The sequence below is a fragment of the Falco biarmicus genome, chromosome 4, assembly GCF_023638135.1.
Source record: "Falco biarmicus isolate bFalBia1 chromosome 4, bFalBia1.pri, whole genome shotgun sequence".
In the NCBI taxonomy this organism is placed as follows: Eukaryota; Metazoa; Chordata; class Aves; order Falconiformes; family Falconidae; genus Falco; species Falco biarmicus.
This window is the reverse complement of record NC_079291.1, coordinates 20,886,587-20,910,441: the sequence shown is the minus strand read 5'-3', so window position 1 is coordinate 20,910,441 and position 23,855 is coordinate 20,886,587. Positions and strand designations below refer to the sequence as shown.

Below are 23,855 nucleotides of genomic sequence, written 5' to 3'. Positions count from 1 at the left end.
GTTACTTGCTTAGTATTGTCCTTAATGGACTGGCAAAAGTTTGGACCACTAGGCTATAAAGAATTAAATATCTATAAAAATAGTTCAAATAATAAAATTAGTGAATGCATGAACCTTCATATTGTGCCTAATCAGATTAACTGAAAGCAATTTTTAGTACATGGAGGAAGAGGAGAAATTTGCACTTAAAGTATTTCCTGCAGTACTGTTAAGAGTACGCTTTGAACAAAGGATTATATAATAGCATGATGGTGGTTAAAGCATTATGACAGCAAGCGAAGAGTTATCTTGCTTGCAGTATCTGAACAGAGCCAAAAGGAAGTTATGCCTTCCTTCTAAGTATTTGTGTGCATATTTATAGTATAATTCTGAAATTTTGTTTGCAACACTTTTTCTCACCACAATGGGCTTTTTCTCTTCTCTCAGTGTCCTAACTGCAGGATTACCTTGTGGCAGTTTATGTTGAAGAATGAGTTGAACAGAGGTCTGGGGAGCTACATGATGTAGGAATAACATTTTTTGCTATTTTGGATAGTTACAGGGATTAACTGAATAAAGCAGAATAACAGAAGAACAATAAATGACACTTTACACTTGGAAGTGGAAGACTTGATAACATGTCTCTATTCTAGTCATTACTGGTAGGGGATAGAATTACATCTCAGTGTTTCCATGAGTTGTTTGTTGTCTGTATTTTGACCAAAGTATCCACATCAGGCCCACCTGTCTGAGCAGAAGGTCTGGCCTTCATCTCTGGTAAATGGGTCAATGTAGCACTTCTCTGAAAAAGTATTATCACTTGCATTTCATATAAAAGATTCACAGAGTAAAAATTAGAAATTCTTGTCCTTGTTTTGGCTGAGATAGAATTAATTTCTTATTAGCAGCTGGTACAGTGCTGTGTTTTGGATTTAGCATAAGAATCATGTTGATAACACACTGATGTTTTTACTTCTTGCTAAGTAGTGCTCACTCTAAATCAAGAACTGTTTAAGTCTCCCATGCTCTGCCAGTGAGCAGGTGCATGAGAAGCTGGGAGGGAGCACAGCCAGGACAGCCGACCCAACTAGCCAAAGGGATATTCCAAACCACAGAATGTCACACTCAGTATATAAACTGGGGGGAGTTGGCTGGGGGCTGCTGATCGCTGCTCAGGGACTGTCTGGGCATCGGTCAGTGGGTGGTGAGCAACTGTATTGTGCATCACTTGGTTTGCTTTTTTCCTTTTTTTTTTTTTTTTGTCTCTGTTCCTCTCCTCTTCATGACAATTACTATTGTTGTTGTTACTATTATTCTTTGCTTTATTCAGTTATTAAACTGTTCTTATCTCAACCCACAGGTTCTAACTTTTTCCTATTCTCCTCCCCATCCCATCAGTGGGGACAGGGACGAGCGAGCAGCTGTGTGGTACTTAATTGCCAGCTAGGGTTAAACCGTAACAACTCTTTAGTAAGTAGTGAGTAGCATTATAACTCAGAGTTTCTATGGTTGCATGCAAATTGCTGCTAAATCAGAATAAGAAGCTTACAATATGGTTCCTGGCTTCATAAGAAGGACCTGGCAGTATCTGACATAATAAATTTTCTGAAATCCTTTAATTTAGCCAGACAAGTAAGAAATGACACAGTTGTCTTGATCTTCTTGTACCAAGCTAGTTTCCTTTATGTTGTAGGACCAAATGAACTTGTAAAATTGCCGGTGTCTTTCTAGCACTGAACTTTCTGACTACGACCTCAGTCAGATGCAGAGACAGTGAATGCAGGTTAATACTGAGGCAGTCCCCATCAGCTCAGCATCTTTTTTACCTTATCTCCCCCTGTTGATATGCTAAATGAAGTTTCAGCTGCTGGAGTACAAGTTGAGGTCAGCTTAGTTTGTAAATTGAACTTTGTAATTGAAGCCTTTATGTTAACACCCCCTCCCCCTTCAGAGCCACAGGAAAGTCCAGGTGGTTTTAAGCAGATTACTGGCGGAAGTACTTGTGGGAAGACTTGTCACTGTTTCGTGGTGATAGTTTGTTGGTTTGTGTGGGGTTTTTTGTGGTTTTTTTCCTCTGTAAATGTAACATTGTAATACTTCAATTACAGGCATCAGTTTGTTTTGGATATTTGGAAAACTGGTATTTTGCCATTTAGAAGGCAACTGATCCATTTTAATAGATATGCTCATCAATGTAGAATATTTTATATTCATAAATTAGAAGGTATATTTTATATTAATAATTAAACATAACTGTGCTGTGAGCTGTACCTGGTATTTTTTAAGCCAAATGCAATGTCTCTGGCCTTTTTGAAATAAGCGGGGAAAAACCTCATGTGTGTGCGAGAGGAGTGTGGAATCAAAGTGACAAAGTAAGGTGAGCAAAGTCTGAGAACAATTTGATTATTACAATTTGAGTGTAATTTGAAATAGTGCATGTTAACAGATGAAGATGGAAGATCACATAGTTGGAACATTCTGAACAGTTTGATAATTGCTTCTTTTTAAATAGTAATTTTCTCAAGTAAAGAATTGCTTCATATCTCAGGATTCTGCATTGGCAGTATTTCTTTGCAGATAAGGGGGATAATAAAAAGGAAGCATGTCAGCATGCCATCCTTACATACAGGCAAGCTCCTAAAGACAATGAAATAACATGAGAATACAAGGGGAGCATCTCTTTTCATCGTGTGTATACACAGTTAAGTAAGGATGTCTTCTAGACCACAGGGTTAAAGATACTTTAAATGGTACATTTGGGAACAGTATCAAATGGTCCATGTTTCAATCCCATATCCACCACCAAGTTGCTGTGCAGCACCTGGGGCTTTCCAGAACTCTACTCACCTGTAAAATGACTCATGTTTATTTTATGGGCATACCATCAGACCTACCACACGCTTGTTTCTGAAGCACTTGCTTTCAGAAGAAATCCAGATATCGTGTATGCAAGTGAATACTGAATAATAACTCTGCTCCTGTAGTAGTTCAGCAGAGCTGATGAAGTATTAACTATTTTCAACTGAAAGGTAAGTTACTTTTCTTGATGTAGAAGTGCCCTATGGGCCTGTCCTTGAGGAGCAGGTCAGATGTGAAAGGAATATCAGGCCTAAACCCCTCAGTCTCTTCAACCAGATATTCCATCCTACTCAGTGGATGGCAAAGCTTGTCATAAATCCTGGGAGTTAGGAAGAGGAGTAAAGGAGGATGAGAAACATTTGCCTCCAAACCATTTGAAAAGTAAGAGTACTAGGGAATTTAGAGTATGACAATACTAGAGCAACATTATAGCAGTATTAGGATATTATCTTACACGTTGACAAATTCCTAATCTGAAATTAGTCAGGTGTTCTTTAGAGATAAGTTACATTCATAACCTTCACATGTCCTGAATTCAAGTACTGATTGATAGATCTAGCTACACAAAACTGCTGTCTTTGTGCCTTTATATGTAATGGCTTTGTGTAATCACAGAACAAAAATGTGTATTTTTTCTGTTTTGTAGATTGTAGAAACTGTGATGCAGGGAAGTAGTATAATTATTCATAAATCACTGGGGTTTTTTGTGTTCTGCATCCATCAGTTTTGTAAATGTGATGCCACAGAAGGAAAGTGAATGTTTTCCTTAATGACTTATCAAACTATACTGTATTCTAATTGGGAAAAAATATTTCCGGAATCTCCTTGAAATAGTTCCTTACCTTGATAGTTGCAAATGTTATTCAGTACGCTTCTTTAAGAATCTGTCATGCTATGACTCAGTGACTTTCCTCAGCAGTGAGTTCTGGTGGGTACAACATCTGCACTGATGCGATTTTAGATGTTCTGCATTTTAGCTAAAGGGGTTACACAAATTAAATCAGATTTTTTAGCTCTTCTCAACTGAATAACCTCAGTGTCTCAAGACCTTTGCAAGTATTCTTAGCCCTGCTGACTAGAAATGATTAAGCAAAGTCATTTGCTGTTTCTTAATGGCAGTGCTTTAAGGGAAAATATGATAATAGAATCCGAAAAATCCCAGCAGGGAGATAATTGTGCCTTAGGAATGTGTATCTCAGTATGTTTGAAAAGTATCTAAAGAAGCAGTCATTCCTTTGACCTTTCTATCAGCATTTGGGCAAGCAAAATGGAAAACTAATCATATGTTTGTAGGAAATTGGGTATCTTCACTGTTCCTGATCAAAATAGCAATAGAATCACTTCGATGCAAAATAGCTTGCCCAGGGTGGGTGACCAGGCCATGGGGAGATCTGGGAACAGAACAGAGGTCTCCTCAAACCCAGCCCACTTCACTGCCATGAAGAAGCTCTGTCTTCAGGAGCAAGGTATTTTCTCTTTTCAGATACAAGGTCCCTGCCCATACAGATTTATTGGAGGGGGGGGGGGTATGTGTTTGTCTTTTAAAAAAATAATATTTTGATTTTAGAAATAAGAATTGAAGTACTCAAATGAGAATCTGCTGCCAGCTAATTTCAAATCAAACTCGTGACTAGCATCACTGTTGGTATAAAGGATCTGCTGTTTTATAGCATCATTGTCTCCCTTTTTGTGGCATTCACATCTTATAAAGTACAATTAAAGTGAAATGGAAGTTAGGAGAAGGGTTTTGATGCTCTAGACATAGCAGAAAGGAAGTGGCACTTAACAAGGTAGTAATAAAATTACTTTTGTTTTAGGAAAGTAGGACCCTTGTAGGATGAAATCCTGTCACTCCCTTTTAAATCTCTACATGTCTTATATTCCCGTTCATGAAAATATAGCTCATGGTCTTTCAGCTGAATAAATCCAAGTATTTTTCCTCCTTTTGCTGTCCTAACTACTGACTGAACTTGCACTTTGTACTTTCAGAAAGAGAGGTGCGTAGCATGGAATGTGATCTCTGAGCAACTTTCCCACTATACCAGAGAGGTTCCTTTCCCTCCCAAGGTGCAGAGCTGCATTGCCTGTCAGCTTTTCTTCACTCTGAAGTGAGTTAATTCCTTTTGTCTTAGCAGTCTGAACAGCTGCAGCCTTTAGGCTGTCTTTCAGCTTTCTTGGACAGTGCCCTTGCTTTTCTTATAGCCTTGTGCATTTTGAACACACTCGTGAATCTGAGTTTTCCCTCAAGTTACTCACTGTCTTTATTCAAAATGGCTATTAATGAACAGTTTTGCTCAGGTTTACTTTCACTGAGATCAGACCTATATCTGAGCACCACAGGTGAATATATGAATACACAAATACAAGCAAAGAGACTGCTAAGCAACATGGTAAAGAAATTTACTATTTGATATCCAGCAAGTTACTCGGAGCAGCCCATACTTTGTATATGGAAGGATTGTACAGTTGGTGTAGAAACTTTGAGTTTTGTCAGTTTCCTGACCTGAATGTTTTAAAACTCTCATCCCACTGTTGGTGTAGTTTTGCATTTGTAATACTGATAATGACTCTGTAGAGGCACAATCTTCCAGAACACTGTCACCTGGTGGTGCTTGTAAGTCACAACATTAGAGATTCAGAACTAAAAATGGCCATCAAATCAAGCTAGGCAAATGCTCTGATTATCCCTTTTATTCATATGAAAGCTTTTAGGGTTCTAATCACGGCACTATAAAGGATTTACTCTGCACAAGTGTTTCTCCTCGTTCCGTTGGCTGCTGGTACAGTGAGTTGTCACAGTTTTCACTGCGCTGTCAGATAGTGTGCTGTCGTTTGTAACCTTTGTGCTGAAGTAAAGATCAAAATACTTCCGAACTGAAACTGATCACCTGTGCATCTATATATGGTACATTCTGACTGCTTTAACATCAACATTAGTATTTTGAATTTTATGATTAGGAGTAAAAACTGCAATTATTACCAAATGCAACATTCCATAAACTGTCTGTAAAGAACAGTGGAGTATACATAAGCTCTGGACAGTATCTCCTGTTACAGGATTAATGCTCCCTTCTGCTTAGGTTTGTTTACTCTATTGGCAGTTCATGTTCATTTATTTCTAAAGTAACTCCCTCAATGGCAAATACTATCCAGTAGGAATAATAAGAATATTTTGTATTAAACATTATTTTAACAGCCTGATGATGATGTAAAGAAAAATTTAAACATGGCAAACATGGCAAACCTGCTTTCCAAACAAAATATGAACCAACATTAAAAAGTTATCAGAAATGCTACATATGTTATGTTGCTTTCTTTTATGTCTTTCCATATTTGTGACGGATGACTGGATTGAAAGAACTAGCTGCTAGCAAGTTCATTCATTTTTTATAAAGTACTGGAGTTGTAGGTGTGGAAAAAAGAGTATTGAAAGCCATATTCATAATTTATGGCCATGGCTTTTTTGTGACTTCCAGAAAGCTGCAGTAACTTAAAGACAGTATCTTAAAAATCGGATTAGACTGGGCTGGAGGCCATATGCATGAATAGTTCAACCATCATTAGCAACTAAGATAGTTACTGGTTGAGATAGTATCAGTTCTTTGGGTAACAGGATTACTTGTTACCTGAACTTGAAGTAGCACTTAGTAGGTTTACTTCAGTTTAAAGTTAAGCAAATTGCTCGGCAAAGAATGTTCCTGAGCGATCTGAATTAACTCTGGCAACGTAAAGCTATCCAGCTTGTGCCTGCTTCTGTCTTTCTTGCAGCAGCACCTCTACTCGGGGGACTTCACACAGTTAGTCAGCAGAGAAGTATTTGCTTTTTTGTCAGTTTAATTTTCTGCAGACTCAACATGCAGAAATGACTAAGGGAAGGGTCTGACAAGGACTGGAGCTAGCACAAGGCAAGGAATGGGACTGCAGTGGTGTGTGCGCTACTGCCGTTGACAATTAGAGCAGTGTCAACTGCTATGAAAACACAGTCTTTTATATGTATGCTCTGTTCCCTTTCCCATGGAAATACCTTAATGACTGCTATAGATTTAATTTGGAACAGACCTGTATTCTTAATTATCTACCAGAACCAGTGCTGTTTGCAGATGCACATTTATCTTTCACAGACAGTACCATAATGTCGTATTTCTCTTGTTTAGCCTATGTTAACTGGTGTACTTGAGGAAGATAAAAAAGGAGACGCAAGTCTTCGCTTTGAACTACTACTTTTAACCTCACAAAGGAATCTACTAAGATCAGATCAACCTCTAAAAATAAGGTACTGTTCAGTTAAGTAAGGGATTTTGACACCGTGTGTAAGAATATGGTTCCAGACATTTCCTCCATGACTTCTGTGGGGTTTATAGTAAATGCTTTTTATGTTGCAATACATTTTAACCAAACTTGCCTAGGTGCTAAAACATTTAAAGCCCTTTTAGAAGGCTTATGATATTATTTTGTGGAGTTACAATATTTATCTTCAGAATTTGTATACTACAGCTTAATGTGGGGTATGGATTCACGTGCTTCATGTGTATTATCTGAGCAACACTAGACACACAGCTGTGTATCACAAAATACCACTTTGTACCAATTCAAAAGGACAGAAGTTCACATTCTGCTTGATTTTTTTTTTAAATGCCACCAATCTATATATGATTAAATGGTACATACAAATAGTATCTCATCTTTTCCTATAACCCAGGTTAGGCAACTGCTGTGGAGAACAAGACGTTATGATGTACACTGGCATTTACACAACAAAAGACCTTGCTGTGCTAAAAAAATCCCCTAGAAAATATCAAACTGCTCTACAATTACCACATTGGGTTAGTATTATTGCAAGCCATTAACAGAGTTCCAATTAATTAATCACCTTACCATTTTCTGCAGCAACTAAGACTTCAGTGTAGGAAAAAATAACATCCATAGTTTCTAGTCTTGTACTTGTTCTCTTCTGCATAGCCTGTAGCCCTATGAAAACATCTGCATTATGAGAAATGGTCAGAAGATACTATCTCAAGCTCTAAATTTTCCAGGGAAGTGATACAGAGCTCTCGTGTTGGATACATTCTACAAAAGAATTTAAAAAGTTCTACTTTTGTATTTGACAGCTGTAGGAGCTAGCGTCCTTTCAATTATGCATCTATCTGTCAAACTCCCATACATTTAGTGACTTAGGTTTAAAATTAGAGTGTAATTTGTAGATGCTGAAGAGGAGAGTCTGAGCTAGCATTTGTAATAGAGCACATAGGTATGAGAGAATCTTGAGATTTATTAGGAGACTGAAGGTTGCTAGAGGGTTTCCCAAAGCATTCATCAGGCAATGCTCCTCTTGCTTGCAAACCTCTGAGTTGTACAGCTATGCTTCTGCATGTTATATTTAGAGGGAACTGAGGGTACCTGACTGAAGTAAAGAATTTTTGCTTTTTATGACTGCAGTAAAAGCGTATTATTTGAAATTGCTCAGTTTATCTCATTTTTCTCATAGACTACTATTCAGGTGGGGTTTGCCCTTTTAGTCCTGGAGACTTTTTTCCTATACCTCTGTTTCAAGCCCACCTATAGAAAAGAGAACATAAAAATCTTTAAAATAGTTATCTGACTTATGGCTTGTAGGTTCAGACGAGCTTTTTTGAAAGTGTTCCAAATCAACAGTTGTTTTCACTAGAAGTCAGTAGATGCCATCTGATGTATGCACAGCAGCCTTAATGGGAACACGGAGGGGGGGGGGGGGGGGGGGGGAGAGAACACTATCAGTCTCAGTTTAGCTACAGCTAAACAGACTGCTGAAAATTACCTTTTTTTTTATTATGTAGCAAAAAAAATAGGAAAAACTAAGTGGTTTTGTTTGCTGTGGATTTATCGTGGTGGGTTTGGTTTGGTATTATTTTAGTCAGTGTACAGCAAACAATCCATTTCTTATCCAGTGTGTTGGTTTTTTTTCACAAATTACTCGAAGATGACAGGACTGCATTTCAGTGAAAACATCTCTGGAGGTTTGTGATTACTGTGTTACAGCCTCCTTAGCACGGCACTCCCCAGGAGACCACACGGTTCAGCGTTTCTTCCAAACAGCAGAACGTATATCTAGCCTTAATAAAATAGCAGAATGTCTACCTAGCCTTCATAGAATAGCCGAGTGTCTATCTAGCCTTCATACAGCATCAGCGAGTTCCAAAATAGTCCCATGTTGGGGGTGAGTGGCAGCTGCTGCTGGCAGCTCCGCGCCTCAGGCACAGGCTGCACACACGGAGGCACACAGATACACACAGACACACGAATCTTATCCAACGAGGGCTCTGCAGACATAAGTTCTAACCTTAAGTGGCCAAGAACATTTCCCCCCAGGTTTTAAAGAGTAATAACAACAGCAACGGCGGCAGACGTGGCGCGCTACCTGTAAATACAGCTCAGGCTTACCGACTCCCGAGCGCGCAGGAGGTTTCAGGGAGGACTAAATGGCAACAGCGTGACTTTCCTGTCAGCCGACAGGTTTTCAGGGAGTTTCAGAAAGCAGCTCCGCAGCATTTTTTAGTGGGAGGCTTTCACAAGCGCCAGCACGGAGCGCCTCGTCCCCCGGCGGGCGATGGCTGCTGCAGCCGGCTGTCACCGGGGCCTGGTGTCACCCGCGGGCGCGCAGAGCCCTCCGACCCGGCGAGTCAAGGCTCGGCACTGACTTGCCGTACCGCCCTTGAGGTGAAAAGGATTTATCGATCGTCGCTTATCCAGCCACCGCGGAGCAGCCTCCGCAGCACGCAGCCCAAAGCGGCGGCCGGCGCGGCCTCGCCCGCAGGACGGCGCTCGCTGCCCCTCAGCGGTGGCGAAACGCGGTGACTCCCGGCGGGCGGCCGGTACCGCCGCCCGCCCCGCGGCCGCCGGGTGGGAGCCCGGCGAGGCGAGGCGGCGCCCGCCCTCCGGGCCGGCAAGGGGCGGGGAGGCGAATGGCGCCCGGCCTTCCGCCGGGAGGTTTGTACCTCGCCGCACCCCGTACCGGCCGGGGCGCCCCGCGGCTCCACGTTGGCCGCGCAGGCGCGGTAGCCGTGGCGTTCACCTGCCCCGCGGTGGGGGCACCCAGGAAGGAGAGGCGGCGGCGGCTCCACCGGGCCGGGGCGAGCGGAGGTCAGCCCCGCCACCGCCACCCTCGGTGCCCCTCGCCCGCCGCACGGGAGGCGCTGCCGAGCCGGCCGGGCGCCGCACCCCGCTCCCCTGGCCGCCGGCCCCGACCCCCTCCTCCCTCCCGCCACCATGTTCAAGAAGCTGAAGCAGAAGATCAGCGAGGAGCAGGCGCCGCCGCGCGGGGCGGGGGTACGCGCCGCCCCCCTCCCGCCGCAGGTACCGGGGCCTTGGGGGGAGCGGGGCGACCGCATGGGCCCGGCCGGGCCGGGGCCCTGGGCGGCCCTTAGCGTCCGGCCGGGCGCCGGTGGCCTGTCACCCGGCGGGGCTGGGCCGCGCGGGGCCCGGGAAGGCCTCGGCGTCACGCTGACCGCGGGCGGGAGCAGGCCGGGCGCGGGGGGCTGAGCGGCAGAGGGTTCCGCCGCGGGCGGCTCTGCCGGGGCCGGCCGGCTCGAAAGCCAGCTTTGTTGTTACCGAGCCGCCTCTCGGCCTGGAAACGCCTCCGGAGGCCTCGGGGGATGCCGGCTGCTCTGCAAAGAGGGGTCTTCTGGGGGTGGAAAAAACGTCACTCCGCGAACGTGAAACGGGATGAAACAAGATTTTAGAGGAGTGACCGGCTCCGTGCACTGGGTAGCAATCCAGCACCGAGATGGCTGGCTACCTTCTGATGGAACAAACACATTTGTTCTTTCAATTCCTTCTGTTTCCATTGTTCACACGGCTGGTCCACTTACCTTAGCCTTTTTTTTTGCTTTTTTTTTTTTTTTAACTGTGGAAACATAGAGAAAAAATATATATAAAGCTGGCAGCAAGGCTTTTTTTTTTTTTTTTTTTTTTTTTTGTCATAACTCAATTGGCTGTTTTTCTCTTACGTGTACTTTCACAAAATTATAATTATTGTTGGATACCAGAAACTACTGTTTATAAATGACAATAATGGACATTAGATGTGACACAGGTACCGAGTATCTTGGAAAGTGACAGCAGGCAAAAAAACCCCGTGATGATTTCATGTGTGTGTCCAAACAGGATAAATTTCTATCAGTTCAGATTTGGGTAGAAGGACTCTGAAAAGTTGAGTTTGTATTGGAAAACTGTGCTGAGAAAGATAGTGTCTGCTTTTGTGGCTTTTTGCTGGGTTAAGCATCTTAGATTCTAAAAGAATAAAACAGGTATGAACTCTGTGTCGTGTGGATATTAAGCTGTAGGCAGATAATTGGGTTAATTATATAAATAGGCAATCGGTTGCTTGGGATTGATCTGAATGTAACTTGAACCACTGGGGAGATCTGACACTGCATAGTCTCAGTATTAGACCATGGTTTCAAAACTGCTGACGTTCAGCTATGTAGTTGTTTTTTTTAATCACTCGTTTGTTAAATAGTGGTGGTATTTTTGGAAATGGATCTACTGTAAATCTTTGTGTAGCTTGTTGAGTTTGATTTTAAGCCCCTTCATAGTTAGTAACTCTGGGTTTTCTCTAGTTAGTGAAATTAAGCACATTTTTGTCAGTGGCAGTTTACAGTGCTGTCCTGAATTGGCATATGTGGTGAACTTTCAGCGCAGTGTAAATAGATCTAGCTGCAGAACTTACTATTTTCAATAAGCAGCAGCTAAATTGTGAAACCTTGCACACAATATTGTAACCCCTTTAGTTCAGGATACTCGGTGCATGTGTTAAAGGGTTGGTACTTGCTGAAAATCAGACTTGTGAATAAATTTGGCCCTGAGTGCACATGTGCACCCAACAGCATAATATATTGCAATCTTTATTTGGCTGTTAAAATTAACATGGACAAGTTTCATGAAACCTAATATAGGTGCTTACGATAAATGATACTTGCACCTAGTCTGCTATACTAGGGACAGAGTCAATCATGTAACTCAGTGGTTGACACGAAGCAGAAAATGAGAACAGATATTTATTTTCATTTTCATGTAAAATAGTTTCTTGCAGCGTTCCTTATTCTTCAGTTGCTCTCAAGTAATGCTAAAGGGGAATTGAAGTAAAATTTGATCTGAAAAGTAAAATAGGCTAGTCTGCTTGCTCCTCATAGCTCATTTGAAAACAAGTCCTGTAAATGAGGAAGGAGTGAAAAGGTTTTGAGGGCTGTAACATGTGCTGAGCTGGAGTCTTGCAGAGAGCGTGGAATATACTTTTGTTACCTCGCTATTAGGAATTCAGATCCTTAAAATGCATTTCATTTATTGGGTACTCTGTCATCATATGGTTTATCAGCTACTTTCTATTGAGACATTTTCAAACCAAGTTTTCCCATCACTTTAACATTTCTTGGTTTTATGAGACTTCTGTTTGCATTAATTTTTGCTCTTTTCTTGCCTGTACTGTGTTGTAGGGAGACCTCACTCATGCTCTATTTGTATCTTCACTTTCAGACCTAGAACTTTGCATTTGTACTCAGGTTTGTAGTGTCTGAAACTAAATTTACTGACCTAAGACTAATTAAATCCAGAGGTAAAATTTCCAAACTGTAACACTTTCTGAGGTGGTCTTTGTAGGCCTCCCTCTGTCATGTGAATGGCTTATGAACTGATGTCATCTGTCAGATTGACTATCCTCACAGGCTGAAGAACATGTGAGTTTCTAACTGCTGAAAGGGAGAAAAAATACTGCAATTCTAGGTGTCTCTTCGTCATACTTGATGAAGATGGTCACCTGACAACAGATATCAAGAAAAAATATAGACACTCAATGTATTTTTTCCATTAGTCTTTATTAATGCTAGTAGTCTGTATATAACTAACAATACTAACACCCCCCCAGTCATCTACAGGTCTTGGGAGTCTGGGGAGGTCATCCCTGACTGGAAACCAGTCAACATTATTCGAGTTTACAATAACAGAATGAGGGAAGACCAGCTAACTACACAGCTGTTAGTCTAACCTCAGTTGCTGGAAAAATTATGGAGAGGATCGTACTGGGTGCTATTTAAAAGGCATTTAAAGAACAATACAGTCATCATGGGTTCATAAAGGGAAAGTCCTGTTTAACTGATTTGATATCCTTCTATAATAAAGTCATCTGCCTAGTAGATGAAGGGAAGGTGGTGGATGTAGTTTTTCTGGATTTTAGTAAGGCTTCTTGCACGCTCCCCGACATCATCATTATGGATAGGTTGTCCACCTGTGGGATGGGCAGGTACACAATGTGCTGGGTGAAGAAGTGGCTGAAGGCAGGGCTCAGAGGGCTCCAGTGACTGGGGCTACATCTGGCTGGTGACCAGTTGCCAGTGGTGGTCTTCAGGGCTCAATTCTAGAGGCAGTTTTGTTCAATATTGTTATTGATGATCTGGAGGTGGGAGTTGAATGCACACTTGGCAAGTTTGCTGAAGATACAGAATCATGAGGTGTTATTGACTCTCTTGAGGGACAAGAGGGCCTTGCAGAGGAATCTACATAGATTGGTGGAGCATTGGGCAGTCGTCAATGGCATGAAACTAAACAAGAACAAATGCCGGATCCTGCACCTGGGCCGGAGTAACAACTGATGCAAGTGTAGATTGGGAGAGGAGTGGCTAGACAGCAGCCCTGCAGAAGGGTCTGGTGATGCTGGTTGCCAGGAGGCTCAACAACAGTCAGCAGTCTGCCCTGGCAGCCAAGAGGGCAAACCCCCACCTGGGGTGCATCAAACACAGCATAGCCAGCCGCTCACAAGACGTGGTTATCCCGCTGTCTTTAGCGCTGGTGCAGCCTCACCTTGAGTGCTGTGTGCGGTTCTGGGCCCCACCATTCATAAAGGCTGTGAAGGTCCTTGTCTGCATCCCAGGGAGGCACCCAAGCTGGCGAAGGGGCTGGAAGGCATGGCCTCTGAGGAGTGGCTGGGGACATGGGGCTTGTCTAGTTTGGAGGGAAGGAGGCTGAGGGGCAACCTCACCGCTCTCTGCAGCTGCCTGAGGAGGGAGGTGGAGAGGGACTTGCTGAGCTCTGCTCCCTGGAACCCACTGCCAGGGTGTGTGGGAATGGTTCAAAGCTGCATCCATCAGGGGAGGTTTGGACTTGGCATGACGAATCATTTCTTTAGTGAGAGGGTGGTCAGACCCTGGGACAGGCTTCCTGGGGAGACAGGTGATGCCCCACGCCTGTCAGCGTTTGAGGCATGCGGACAGTGCCCTTAATACCACGTTTTAACTTTTGGTCTGCCCTGGCGTGGTCAGGCAGTGGGACTAGATGATCGCTGTAGGTCCTTTCCAAGCGAGCTGTTCTACTGCCTGCACTCTCCATGAGTCAAATACCAATGGGACTGTTGCTTCGCTGAAAAGTCGGGGGGGTTCAGCTCCAGAAACACTTCCCAGGACACATAGCACAAAATTGACAAGCAGGAAGAGGCTATTATTTTTATTTCTGTTGTTCTGAATCTGTTCAGAGTCAGTGGTCACAAGGAGTGACACAATGCGCATGTGCAGCCAGGAGCAGGCTGATGCGTTCCTCAGTTTAGCTTGCAAAAGCATCCCTTGCCGTCTGGCAAAGGCACGGAGCTGCAGAAAGTAGCAGCAGGGACTCAGACAAAGGAGTCCCAGTTTGCTGAGGAATGACAACGTGAGGGATGAGGATCAGGACCAACCCCTCATGAAAGAAGAAGAAGAAACGTGTGGCACCTTTGGTTACTTTCCAAAGTATGACAGGTACCAATCAAAAACGTACTTTTTGTCTTCGGAAACGTGCTCCGCCGCTGTGCTTCTTGGCCAGGGATGCACGGGAAGCGCCCTCGTGCCTGCCCTGCGCTTGCCTTGCAGGCAGGGAGAGCTGACAAGGGGCAGCTCCTGATGGGGCAGCGAGCCTGGAGCCCTGCCAAGCAGAGGCTGTTCTGCACAAGCGAGAAGCCCTGGGGAAACGGAGCCGAGGGCAGAGCAGAGCTGGCTCCTGCCAAGGCTTGTGATGGGCAAGAGAGCCAGAGCGCCAGGGCACGGGGGTGCCTCGGAGGTGCAAGCGCAGCAGGCGAGAACCTGGCCGAAAGGGCTCGGAGGAGCCCTGACAAGGGGCTGTGCTCGGTGCGACAGAGGACAAGAAGCAACTCCTGGGGGGACCACACTGGGCCCCCCTCCCCGGGAGCCCCGAAAGCTTCCTCCCCCCGGATGCGGGGCACGAGGGCCACCTTCGTGGAGCACGAGCAGCGGGCACCCAGCCAGAATGGCCCAAAGGAGCCCTGGCCAGGGGCCCTGCGCGGTGCTGCAGAGGCAGGCAAAAAACCCCCGGGGCGGGACGCTTGGTAGTCCACCGCGGGGGAAAAAAAGCCTTCCTCCCCCCAGCTGCAGGGCACGAGAGGCCACCTTCGCGGGGCACCAGCAGCAGGCGGTGACCTGGCCCGAGGGACCCGAGGAGCCCTGACAAGTGGTCGCGCTCAGTGCTGCAGAGGAAGGCGAAAAACCCCCGGGGGCCAGTGCCAATGTGCCCCGGGGGAAAATTCCTTCCTGACCCCAGGCAGCGCTGGCGATCGGCTGTTCCCTGAGCATGTGAGCGGGACCGGCCTCCTCGTCCCACGGGCCGGGCACGCCTCCCGGGAGATGCCAAGCCTCTCCCTCTGACCTGGAGCCATCGCAGGGGCTTCCAAGAGTGACCAAATGCCCCCGGCCCGAGCTACTCAGGGGGCAAGACTCCTGCTGGCACCTGATGGGATACCAGTGGGTGCTCCAAAGCTCCGGGACCCCTGGCAATACTGCTGCATCTTGTTTCTTACGGCTGCTGCCCCTGGCTCCACGGGGATGAGGACGGCGAGCCCTGCGGCGCTCCTCAAGAAGGCGTTCCCGTGGTGTTGCCACCGCTGTCCAGCTGAGAAGGCCCGACAGCCTCGGGCACCCCCAGGGGTGGGTGGTTCTTCTCCTCTCCTGAGGGGCTGGTGTCTGTTCCCCGAAGGCTGAAACAACATCTCCACCCATCGGATGGGCTTTGGCCGTGGCCCTGCCGGGAGCTGCCCTTGCAGCGGAGAAGCTCCAGCAGCCTCGTCCAGGCTCCAGGCTCCCTCCCTCAGCCCCCAGGGAATTCCATGATTCCCTCGAGGGCTCCCTCTCGGGTGTCTTCAGGCCGGTGCCAGGCCAGCTCTGGCAGGGGGACCCGGGACGATGCCCCTTTTATACTCCCCCGGGGCACTGTGACAGCGCGTTGCCGGGTGACGGCACTGTGACATGGGGTAACACGGGGGTGACAGTTGCCCCATGCGCAGCCCCGCCCCCGCCCAGCACCCTTGGGAGGAAGGGCTCTGGGGTGCCGGCCCCGAGGCAGCCCCTGTGCCCAGGAGGCCTGGGGGGGCTGTCCCTGCCCTTGGTGGCCATGCACAAGGCTGTTCCTCCTCTCTCAGGTCATGGCAGGCACCGTCCCTGCAGCCCAGAGCCCAGCCCTGTCGCTGTCTCCTCTCTGCGCCAGTGGCCCCATAGCCAGGGGGAACAGAACCTAGATGTGGCTGGACGCAAAGCCTTTTGCTGGGGACTAAGGGGTGTGATTTTGGCAGTCACGGCCTGCAGGAAAGCCAAAGTGTAACCAGTACCATAGGTTGGGATGGATGGTGCCAGCAGGCCCCCATGGAAGTGACAGTGTTTTTGACAAAGAAGTGAGCGGAGGTTGCACTGACGTGTTTGAAAGGTCAGTCAGTGCACAGAGCACAGCCAAGCAAATGGTGACTCTTCCACAGCGTAAAAATAGCCCATTGCTGCTGTGGCTGTTGCATCCCCATATCCCACTGAAACCGAGCTGCGCAGCTCCTCTGTGAAATGCACGTTGGCCGTGTTTATACGAGATGCAAACAGACTTCAGCCATAAAACTTCCACAGCTCATTTGTCACTGTAACCTGTCTGAGAGTTACATGCCTACCTGTGTTTGTGGGCTGATGTTTACATCTTACCTAAAACCCTGGGAAGTCTCTTTTTTTCTTTAGGACTTAGCATTTGAAGTACAGAAAGAGTAAGGTAGCTGCTGTTCTTGTCATTTTGTACATTGGTGCCAAAACTGGCATATATGTTGAGACTGTTTAAAGAAGGGCATTTATACCATAGACATTTACTTCGTTGTGGTGATGCCAGAGGTGAAAGACAGGGGTTTGTTTCCCTGTGTAGGAACTTTGCAGAGATGTAAAAAGTGTGTGTGATTTCCTCAGTGTGCCTTACCAGTGCACCAAGGGACTATGCCGCTGCACTGTTTATGTTGAGATCATCTTCTTGGAAAGTAGTCCTGGATTATTTCATGTTCTTTTACCGTATTTATCCTTGCACTTCAAGAGCTGTTTTCCTCCTTTGGCCTTCATCCTTGATACCTTCCTTGAAAGTGGTGGCAGCCTTGTCAGCCTTTGTCTTGCTTCTTCCGGTTGTTGTCATCTTCTGTAGGACCTCCATGCCCCTATTCAACTGCTTAATCTTTGCCTGCCTTCATCCCAGGCAGAATTTGTCATTCTCAAACCTGAGGAATGAGAAATGTCTGTAATGGTACAGGTGAATTCTAACCAGGGCTTTGCATGATGCTTGCTTTCCCTGTGGAGATATCTTGCCTGATGCACAAGAATCCATTCATTTGTATCACGTTAATGGCTCATAGTCACCCTGTGATTTACTCATTCCTCCAGGAATGTTTGCCTACTCCCCAGTGCTTCTAAACTGGAGCAGAAACTCATGGTGCCTCATCTGACATTGCATTACCTATTTCTACCCTGTAGCTCTTCACTCAGAGTTTATTCACATAGCAGCTCTCTCTTCTGTTAGAGCTTCCAGCTGGTAGGGAGAATGGGGGCCAGAGAAGTATACCATGAGACAGAGCTTTTTATGCCTTGTGGGTGCCATGAATATGAGGTGGGCCAGGAAGGCTACATTTCTTGAATGATGGTTTTCTGCAATCTAAATTCAAAAGACCTGACCCTGAACCTCAGTTTCCTACGTTTGATAACAGCGAAGTATGAAGGGTGGAGCCTGAGAGTTGTGTTAAGGGGGCTTTTGCCCATCAGTAGCCTGATTGTGTCCAGCTCCACACAGTCCCCACCAGCAGATCCAGCTCTCCACTGGCTGGGCAGCAGATGGACTGTGTGAGTGGGCTCCGAATATGAGGCTGGGGGTGTCAGTCCAGTCACTTTCAAAAAGGATGTCTGCCTCCCAGGGACAAAAGCATCCACAGCTGCCATTAACTGAGCTTCCTTTTGGGAAGTTTCATGGAAGAAAGTGCCCAGTCACCCCAGATACTGAAAAATCTACAAGAGGCAAAACACTGTGTGTTGCAGTTCATGGCACTGCCGTCTCTGGGGTTATGCTTTACTCTCCAGGCGTGTGAATAAATGTTGATGAGGATTTGTTCAATGAATTCTGCAGGCATTTAGTCAAGAGGAAGGTTCTTGCTGGCAACGCTGATAGGGGTAAGGGGGTGGCTGGCCAGGTGGCCATCTGGTACTAAAAGGCAACTGCCTGTCTTTAAGAGGCCCTATGCATCTGTAAGATAGCTGCCAAGAAGGACTGAAGATTCGGCATGTCAGATGCTCACCTGAAACTGCCTGATAATGTTGATGTGATGAAATCACTGATGACATTCAGATGCAAAGGATTATTTTTTTTTTTTAATAAATAAATTGTGGAAAACAGTCTTCTAGCACACAGTGGTCTATTGTTTTACAAAACTGATGCAAGGAGTGTGAATATCTGCCAGACTGTGTCTGCTTAGATACAGAATCTCAATATTTTTGATGCAAGCCCAGTGTGTGACAAGACAGACCCTTGCATGTGTCCAAACATGGACCTGAGAGATCAGCAGGCAGAGCAAGGCTAGGGAGGAATTCACTTGCCGTGAGTACCCCTGCCCAGAGAGCGCTGGGGGAAAAGACTTGAAGGAGCAAGGATTTCAGACCACATCGGATTGACGAGCTAAAACCTATGCTTTGAGTTATGTTTGAAAACAAACCCATAGCCAGTGCCTTTTAAGACCTCTGCTAAGGGCCACACAATATAAATGCATGCTGAGATAAAAACATTATCTATAGCTGTAGTAATTGTGTTCCCTTACTGTGTGGGATGTAATCCCCTAAATTGGGCCTCACCATGCAAAAGGCAGATTAAGATACTTGAACACATTTGAAGGCGGGCACCCAAGCTGGGTACCTCTGAGGAGCAGCTGAGGACTGTGGTCAAACCCCGGGACAGGCTTCCTGGGGAGGTGGCCAACGCGCCACACCTGTCAGCGTTTAAGGGACATGTGGACAGTGCCCTTAATACCATGCTGTAGCTGTTGGTCAGCCCATATTGTGGGCAGGCCGTAGGTCCTTTCCAGCTGAATTATGCTGCCCTGTTTCACCTCCTCTGTTCTAGCCGACTTCAGTTGTATTCAGTCTTTCTGTTCATTGCATAAGATCGATGAATATTTGTGCTGCAGAGTTTAGTGCCATTGAAATGGCTGTAAATTGACAAGAAGTCTGAATGCAGCAGTGAAAACTTTAAAACCATTGAGGGGAGTGAAGAATCAATATGTTCATACTCCTAAACAGTAGCAAAGCAGCAAAGAATGTTTGGAAACCGTTTTTCTTCTGTATGGCGAGGGCCAGAAGCAGTCTTTAAAATTGCTGGCATTAGGTTAGGAAGTCAGAATAAAAGGAGGAGAACAGGCTATTGGCACAAATAGTTTGTTCTTGTTTTTCAAACCCTAGAAATAGCTCTGGTGTGAAATCTTTCAGCGGGACATAGAGTTCCACGATGAATGGTTATTTGTTACTAGGTGAGGTGTTTGACTTTTGGGTTGTATTTTCATATGGGAACATGGGGTCCACTTGGTCAGACTGGTAACTGTGACTGATTTTGGAATTATCTTGTGCTTTTTATGATAATGGCATTAATTCGTTAGTACCCATATTTTACAAAATGCACCCATACATTTAGGCTGTAATTGAGTCTAAATCTCTGAAAAACTGTCTTATTAGGTAGTATTTTTTCATTCAAACTGTCACTTATGTTTTAGAACATGCAAGTTTGTCTTGTGAGACAGGCATTTTGCAAGGCAGAATTTATGTATGCAACCTTAGCGATTGTGCTGCAACAGCGTTGAAGGACCTGTGGTAGCTTTTTTGCCTGTTTGGGTTTTTTTTTTTTCAACACTTTGTTCATTCTGGTTATACTGTAGATTATACCTAATGAGAGAGCTTGCTAGTTAATTTCTTTGTATATAAAACTTATTGATATTTTAATGTTCATTACATTTAAACTAAATTTTTTTGTTTGAATTTTGAAGTATGAGGCTGACAAGCTACATTTGGGTTGGGTTCGTGTGGCTTGGTACAACTTTAGACAGCATGAATTTGTGAAATTTCTTCAAGTAGTTGCTTAGTGCTGACAGTAACAAGTTCATGTTGACATCGTTAAATGTGTCATTTTCTTCTGCCCTTTTTCTTTGTTTAGATTCAATTTTATAAATGAGTTTTTTTATATATGAGTTGTTAATAAGTAATAACTGTACTATGTTGCTAAAGTATAGGAGGCTTGAGTTTCAAATCTGGTTTGAGAGGACCATGGTCAGAAATAATCAAAGCAAGTAGTTTCATTGCATGCTCTTGTGGCTGATTCATGGTATGTTCTGCTCTAGAGGCTTTGTACTAAGGTAGAATTTGCCATGGGCAGTATGTGGAACTGGTTCTCTTTAAAAGGAAGTTGTAGATCAGGCTTCACTGACATGTTATAGTTAGTAATTGTTGAAGTAAATTATGATACAGAATAATTAATTCTGGACTTCACAGTTATTGCTTACACATATTGATATATGTGATCTCTGTGTAGGTCCCATCCAAATCCCCTCCACCAACTGGCAACAGAAGCAGGACATCTTCGTTTACAGATCAGAATGATGAAGGCACCTTAACACCAGACAAAGAGGTCAGTTGAGAACTGTTTTTCTGTCTTTTTCAACTTAAAAAAAAAAAAAGTAACTTTGTGTCCTTGATTAACTTTTTTTTTAATTCCCCAATCTCACAATTTTCTGTTTATTTATAGATATAAATATTCTAATTTTTAGATTAAATATCATAGTGCTTAACTTCAGTAAATCAGACCTTCTTCAGGCCTTAAAAATCTTATGCCTGAACTGAACTCAGTGAGGTAGTGGGACAGAAGTTACATTCATGGAGGCTAACTTTGGTTTTTATGCCTCTTTTGGTTGAAAAGTTGGGGGAATCCGGTTGACTACACAGGTAACTTGAGGCTGGTGAGCCTAAAGGCTTAAACTGAGCCCTTGTGAATGTTTCTAACCATGCCAGTAATAATTGTGAAATTTACCACCCCACTCCCCATAAAACCCAACCCAAAAAAACCAAACGACAAACCAAACTGAGTCTAAATTGTAAATCATAAAATATCATTTAAATCACTGCCAGGATGATAGATAACCCTGACTTGCATAATAGAGCAAAGAGAGGAGGTAATCTGCACTCATCTTATTTCATATTGAGTACTATGGCTTTATTGAAATGGCTTGATTAAAACAGAACAAACAAACAAAAAGTGCCGACTGTGTGAGCATGAAAATTGGCTGGTGGAGGAAAGCAGAGGACTTCTGCGATTCTGTGAACTTCAGAGGAAATACTGAGTTCCTAGCTGGAAAATTCAGTTGCTGGGTTTTGCTATAAAAAAGATTGTTTTCTTGCAGTGGGACAATCCACTTATAATTTTTAACACCACGTCTTCTTCAGGAGATGATCATCTATACCTGAAATTTGTCTGAGATTCTGTTATGAACGCTACCTGTGATTACAGCTTGGCAGTGTGCTTCCTGCAGTGATAATAGAAATAAAAGGAAGAGTACCTTGTGGTTTTGTTTTGGATTTTGGAAATGCAGTATTGAGTTTTCTAATAAATGCTTGGTTTTTCTACTGTGTATATATATGTATGTAATAACTTCCGTCATGGGTGGAGAGAAGTTTTATGTTCACTAATGCTCCAAAATGTCAGCAAGCTGTGCCACTCAAGTTATTGAGTGTTTCAGTAAGGAGAGTTTGCTGGTTTTTTGGAGTTGGTTGGTGGTTTTTGTTTTCTTCCCCAGGAAAAACAACCTGCATTTCAGTTCTTGATGCAGAGTATAGAAGTGGTATATTACTGCATGAGAACTACCACTGTGGCCTAGAAGTAATGAGGCGGTGCTGAGAATTGGTGTCATCTCCTATTTCAGTTTTATCAATTGACTTAGTAAAAAATACTAGCGCTCATCACAATTTGGATAACATTTTAAAAATAAATACATTTCCAAATGTTGCTGGGTGCTACAGATATGTCACCTGTTTGTATCGATGCTTTCTGCAGTGTTCACCATTTCTGTGGAGAGCTACATTTTGACTTTTACTGCTTCATTAGTTACATGTTGCCCCCCAGCAGACAGATTTTTTCAGACTGCTTTTCCAGACAAACAGGAGAAGCAAAGAATTCCCCACAGGACATGCCAAGTTATGTTGGAAGAACATTATGCTCTAAATACAGTGGTAACGTTGGAACAATCAGAGAGGCAGAAGGAGAAAAAAGATTTAGAATGAAAATGGAGTACTAAAATGACCTCAGATTTACAGTTATCCTTGGGCTTAGGAAGCTGCTATGAGAGTTATACTCGTGAAACACACACTGTAATTAGAAATTCATAAGGTAGAGAAGCTGCTAAGGGGGTGAAAACCTCTTCTTTTTCTGTAGAGACTGGTTTTACATCAAATGGAAAGTTCTACTAAATAACGATAAATTTAAATTATCAAGACATGAAATCTCCTTTTTCTAAATATTTCTCGTAAATATTGACAGAATGATTAAAGGCAAATTGTCTTTGAATTTATTTTTTTATTTTGGCTTTTTTGTTGGATTAGATTTTCATAAAATTCAGTTCAGTGGCAGTATTACTATGCTTAAAAAAGATGCAGATATGACATACTGTCTCTGAAAATATATGCCCTGATTATATGGGTATGTTACATCTTTTGGGGGGCATTTTTTGCAGTGTTCTCATTTGATCAGGCAGATGTTTGTGTCATTGGCAATGGCATTACAATGAACTGAAGTTGGACAACATTTAGTACACTGAAAAGGATTGAAGAGTTTCATACGCTAAAACATTCTTGCAGTATATGAATAATGGCTAACCCTTTTACTGAAAGCTAAGCAAAATTACAGTGTTTCATAGTTCTCTTGTATGTTCTGTGTACTCCCTCTGGACTATTATGTTTTAGTATATCTTGAATAGATCATGTTTTCAGATTTTTCTTGCAGAAATAGCGAAGTTGCAAGGATTGTATGTGAAAGCTTTGGTTTAGATTCAGAATATTTTTAGAATAAAAACAATTTCAGAGTGAATTACAGTTATAAATGACAGCATTAGTCTGATCAAAGAATTACAGTAGAACATACAGGCAAACATTCTTCCTTTATGTTCTGCAATGATGAAAATTTTTTGGGTTTAAAGTTCCAGATCATTTCAGTTTAAAAAACCAACACCACTTGTGTGCCTCATTCATGGAATACTGAGTAAGTTTCTTTTTCATGCCCACTCTCTTCTTCAGCTTCTATTTTAGATGAGTTGTGGATCTCCAGAGGCAGTATTACAGAGAAGCTCGTAATTTTTTTGAATATAAGGAAAAAGCAGAAGTCTAGTTCTGTATTCTGTCCTTGCAAGTGGCCCATAAAATATGATTACAGTATGAGATAGAAGCTTATACTGGTATTTCCATAGAACGTCTTCAGACAATTTGCATGTCAGATGCTTTCTGAGTTGGTCCTGGTGCCATTTGAAACAGCCCTGAATGATTAAAACACACTTAGTGTTTCCAGTCTTTTCTAGGGAAGAATAGCGTTTGTTTTTCAAACTGTTACTGAGTTGACTCTTGAACAGAATTTGAGGTGAAATAAATCAATCATATTCAGTATAGTTCCTAGAAGTTCAGCATTTTCTTTGTGTTCTAGAATATACTTATTTA

The 23,855-nt window shown here is 43.8% G+C and overlaps 1 protein-coding gene across 6 annotated transcripts in view; it reads left to right on the top strand.

The window, feature by feature from the left end:
* Positions 1-23,855, top strand: part of GOLGA4 (golgin A4) — a 95,507-nt gene that overhangs the window by 10,188 nt on the left and 61,464 nt on the right. For 2 of the 6 annotated variants that reach the window (XM_056334660.1, XM_056334662.1), the window contains exons 1-2: positions 9,863-10,167; positions 20,692-20,787. In XM_056334660.1, coding sequence (XP_056190635.1) covers positions 10,081-10,167; positions 20,692-20,787 — 183 coding nt within the window. In that variant the 5' untranslated portion in view covers positions 9,863-10,080. Of the gene's footprint in view, positions 1-7,161; positions 7,662-9,861; positions 10,168-20,691; positions 20,788-23,855 lie in introns of those variants that run through there. The other 4 variants (XM_056334664.1, XM_056334663.1, XM_056334661.1 and 1 more) reach the window with 3 other exon arrangements.